General features: G+C 32.0%; 1 protein-coding gene across 1 annotated transcript; it reads right to left on the minus strand.

Annotated features, from left to right (window-relative positions):
* Positions 1–1,424: 1,424 nt before the first annotated feature.
* Positions 1,425–4,446, minus strand: LOC132044859 (uncharacterized). Its single transcript, XM_059435396.1, has 5 exons — positions 4,383–4,446; positions 4,220–4,286; positions 3,073–3,180; positions 2,872–2,970; positions 1,425–1,606 (listed from the first exon to the last, which is right to left on the minus strand). Exons 1-5 carry the CDS (start codon positions 4,410–4,412, stop codon positions 1,440–1,442), a joined length of 471 nt encoding a protein of 156 aa, XP_059291379.1. The 5' UTR covers positions 4,413–4,446; the 3' UTR covers positions 1,425–1,439.
* Between the last annotated feature and the right edge of the window lie 340 nt (positions 4,447–4,786).

Below are 4,786 nucleotides of genomic sequence, written 5' to 3' on the forward strand. Positions count from 1 at the left end.
TACACGCACGCATTACTATTATATATAAGAGGGAATGTGAGGACTTTTGTAGTCCTCACAATAATTTCCCAAATTTTTAAAAAAAAATTCATTAATTACTTTTATGTCCTAATTTTATTTATTTAAGTCAATTTTTTTGTTTTTTGTTTTTAAAGTCTACTTTTCAAAAGCTATCGAGCCTGGGGACTTTTGTAGTCCTTACAATAATTTTCAATTTTTTTTAAAACTTTTTAATTAATTACTTTTAGGTCCTAATCTTATTTATTTATGTCAATTTTTTTGTTTTTGTTTTTAAAGTCTACTTTTCAAAAGCTATCGAACCTCCTACCTCATTTTTCACGTTCTTTGATTTTCTGATTGGTGCTCGATATCCGCATTTCGAGCCCAATTAATCCGATAATTCGCACCGCATCGCGTCTATTCGGGGGAGCGCTTCCTCCAAGGATTTTTTTCCATATCCATGTTCGAACCCCTAATCCCTAATTAAGAGAGGAGCGACTCCATCCGCCGCACAAGTTAAATTATGTATTTGTCTTAAAAGTTCATTAACTATGTATAGATTATTTATTTAGAATTAAATAACTTCAGAAAATTAGGATACATAAGTTATAATGTCAAATTCGGTTCCAAATTTGATTTGAATTAAATAATTTCATCAAAATGGAAGTTAAAATATTAAATGAGTGGAATGAAAATTTTGCTTTTATATAATTACCCACTTGTGGGACTACAATGGGTATATGATTGTTGTTGTTGTTGTTATTGTACACTTGTACTAACACAAATTATATTTCTTTAGTTAAAATATCTGCTTTTATATCTTGAGTTTGGGCCCGGGCTTAGCACGGGCCTCACATAACTAGTATACTACTAGAAGTTAAACTTTGGATGTCTTTTTTAATCAGCTTTTTAAGCTTTTACATGAATTTATGTATTTTTACTCTTAATATTAGGAAAATATTACTTCACCATTTTAATGAGATTTGTTACTGCCGCGCTAAGCGCGGGCATTTCCCTAGTGTTATTCTAAGATAAAGAGAAGGGATAATGATAGAAAAGAGAAGCTCGATTATTCCTGCAAGCTTGGTTGGGATTTATAGTAATTACAGTATATAGAACTTTGGTAAGTGTATAATTAATTACACAATCAGAATCCTAATAAAAGTAGCTAAACATATCCACTTTGGGACACCAAGCTAACAGATAACTAAGTAGTGTAAATACCAGCGGTAATAATTTTATAATGGTATCAAGCTCGCTATTCTTTTATTTGGATTTGCAAAGAGAGAAGAAAATAGACAGATCAATGACTTGTTACTGTAAAACGAATGTCCGCATAATTGTCAAATAAGTCCTTGCTTATTCTTCAACTTTTATAAATAGCAGCTTGAGCATTCCTACATATACTAGCTTATCCCCATATAGTTTGAGCATCATGATTACAGCATTACACAAATAGCAGATAAATTTGAAGCCCGACCTGCTTTTGATATCGCAAAAAGAGCCTTCAAGGCTTCCTTCCTCGTCCGATCATCTCTGGCAGACTCTAACATGTTCAAAAGCTTTTGAGCCCCACCAATCTCAACTATTTTCATCCTTCTCTCGTCTAAGAAACAACAAAGCACAAGGATAAAAGATACACTGATAAGAATCTAACAAACATCACGATTGGTCCAAACAGCTGTCGAATATGCTTTGACTACAAACTTCAAATATTGTACTTTGAGCAAAAACTGTAAACTACGTCATTGGTCAGTTACAAGATATCATATAGAAATAAAGCAGTGTGCAGATCCTCTTAAGTTGCATAATGTTTTAGATATTTAAAGACCAGCAAAATGCTATTTAAGAAACACAGCTGCCTCGACATAGTACCAGGAAAGGATCAGCAATAGTACCAGCAAAAAGGATCAGCAACTAAATACAGGTTGACTAGGATACTAAGATCTAAGATACTAGAGTAGTCTCTCTCATCTTATATTGGGACAATGAAACGAATTTCCTAATTTTGTACAATTAAGATACTAGAGTAGTTTACTCATCGTTTGGTTGGAAACAACTTATGAAGAATGGGGAAAGCTAATCCGGGATGAAAGTTATTCACCCTCAATTGTGGGATAAAATAAGGCTACAATCCCGGGATAACTAATCTCGGGATTAGTTATTCCAGATTTTTATTCCAACCAAACATGGGATAAGAACGCACTAAATTTTATCCCGGGACTGTTTTTGCTTATCCTTCACACCAAACGACCCCTTAAGTCTCAAAGCAAGGTTATGCAGTAAGTAAATCACGAAGAATGAGTAAAGCATCCAGATGAAAGAGACTCAGCTCCACAAAATTGTTCAGCATGTGATTATTAATATAAAAGCGGGATTGTTCAGCATGTAGATTATTAATATAAAAGCGATACACAGTGGAGGTTAACGATATCAGTTAAATTTAAATGAGCTCCTAACAACACAAAAGGGTGAGCAACCGAAGCTCACTGAATTCCTAACTTAAAAAATTGATGTTTTGGCTTTCAGATACCAATTGTAGTTTTTCTTACTGCTATATCTTTCCACCAGCCTTAAAGCTTAGTGATAACTCCTTACTACTCCTAAATCAAAGACATATCTGCACACATTACTAATAACATCAAATTCCTGATATTGTGCACCAAATTGCCAACATATACTTCAACCAATTAAAGAACTGCATATACATAACTTCTCAATGTCCAAATACTTTTTTTTTTTTGGATGACATGGGAACCAAGAATCTTATCAACCCAGTTTAGTCAAAATGCCTATTATTAGCTCTGTGCAATAGCTCGCAAACCACACAGGAGAGGTAAAAATGTCCAAATACCGTGACGCAAAGCTTACCATCTATCGCAAAACGAGCTAATCTGGATGCACCCATTCTTTTAAATAAAGGATCCTTGACTTGTAGAAGTGAGACAGACTGCTGCATCAGATTGTCTCCTATTTAAATAAGACATTAATATGCCAAAGACCAATCAGACAAAGGCAGGAAATCAAACATGGTATAATTGATTCATTTTAACCATAGAAATGAGACCTTACCCATGTATGGGAAAATCTGATACCCAATAAACGTAGCAGTCCCAGCAAATATTAATTTTAAGAGCCATCCTACTTTTCTTTCAGCTTCTTGTTCTATTGACTGTTCATCTACAAGATCACACAAAATAAATCTTAAACCATTCCAGTGGTATAAACCCACAAGAATAGCAAGTTTCCTCAAAATAACATCATTGTACAAATTCAAACCAGATATTACTCCCTCCGGTTCAAAATAAGTGTCCACTTAGCCTTTTTATTTTTTCAGACTTGCCCTTAGTTACTCAATGCAATAAATAATCAAGAGTCTTATCAATTAAAGGCAGTTTAGTCAAAATACTTCTTTTTTTTCTCATGAGTTAGTATTTTCTTAAGAGGTGTGTTAAACGCTAAAGTGGACACTTATTTTGAACGAGAGGGAGTATCAATTAAGAAACAACTAGAGAAACACTGAAGAAATAACAAGATTCCAGTTTCAAGAATCAATCAGGAATACTCCGTCCATCCCAATTAAAATCTCTATCCACTTTGAAATCTTGCAATAATAACAATAACGTTAGCAGTTTTTGCAACAATTTTGATAGTCATTGTAGTTGTTCCAATGTAATAAAATATGATAGTTTTTGTAAGGACTTCAGAATTTATTGCAATAACTTTGAAATTATTAAATTTGTTTTCGAAATTTCAAAAAGAATCATATATATTAGCCTTACATATTCAAATTTTAAATTGTGATTCCCTCTCATCTTTCCTCCATCTTTTTTATTTCTTAAACTTCTTCTTTCAAACTAAGTATAAAACACTAAATTTCAAATTTTGAAATTCAAATAAGTCTTTATTTTGAAAGTACTTTTTTCATATATCTTTTATATATTTTAAATTTTCAATTATTGAGTAAAGGCTCGTAACCTTGTGCTCATGGGTTTGGCCCCACAGTAGGTGCTTTTTAAAACTTCTAATAAATATATCCTCATTATATAAAAGCAAAAATTTCATTTCACTTGGATATTTTATTATTTCGATTATTGTATTTATCAAATTTTTTTTTGCCTAATTTTCAAATATCTAAATTTTATATCAAAACACTTGAAGATTCCATGCCGAATTCACTGTAAAAAACAAACTGTCTGAATCTCGATATATTGGTTACCTCTGCCAAAGCTGGAAGTCGAAAACCTTTTGGGTTGTAAATTTATAGGCCTTTTCCTCCATAAATACTGCATTAACATCATTACAAAAAGTTCATTAACAAATGAAAACAAAAAAGGGAATTGATTATTAATATGATAATTAGAGGCTTAAGAGGAACGTACAGGGGTGAGTCGCGCTGCTATTGTACGCATTTTGCAAGGCCAAACAATTAGGGGACTATATGACTTATTACAAAGTTTAAATTAAAAGGGAGTCATAAAAAAAATAAAAAAATAAAAAGGGACTTTGAATCTTTAATTTAAGACTCCAATTTAGAAGTGACTATATATATATTAATATTAATGCCACTCTCCTCCTCCCTCCTTGAAATCTATTACTCCCTCGTAACCTGCGTCCTAATTTTAAGTGTCTTAATTTGATTAGGCACAAAATTTTAAAAATATAGAGAGACTTTTAAATGTTGTGATCCTAAATTAACTATGTGTATAATGTACTAAAATGTTATTTTAATATTATATTTTTAAATTTATGATGTGAATGTTTGAATTGTCAACTTACTAAATAT

This window comes from Lycium ferocissimum, unplaced genomic scaffold (genome assembly GCF_029784015.1).
Source record: "Lycium ferocissimum isolate CSIRO_LF1 unplaced genomic scaffold, AGI_CSIRO_Lferr_CH_V1 ctg535___fragment_2___debris, whole genome shotgun sequence".
NCBI classification, from domain to species: Eukaryota; Viridiplantae; Streptophyta; class Magnoliopsida; order Solanales; family Solanaceae; genus Lycium; species Lycium ferocissimum.

What these genes read in the sequence shown, in the direction of transcription:
- LOC132044859 (XM_059435396.1), bottom strand. Translation starts at nt 4,412, where the DNA reads ATGCGTACAATAGCAGCGCGACTCACCCCT. An exon ending in TAGCAGCGCGACTCACCCCT is followed by an intron (nt 4,287 to 4,382) that starts GTACGTTCCTCT and finishes ATGTTAATGCAG; the next exon opens with TATTTATGGAGGAAAAGGCC. An exon ending in TCAGATTTTCCCATACATGG is followed by an intron (nt 2,971 to 3,072) that starts GTAAGGTCTCAT and finishes TTATTTAAATAG; the next exon opens with GAGACAATCTGATGCAGCAG.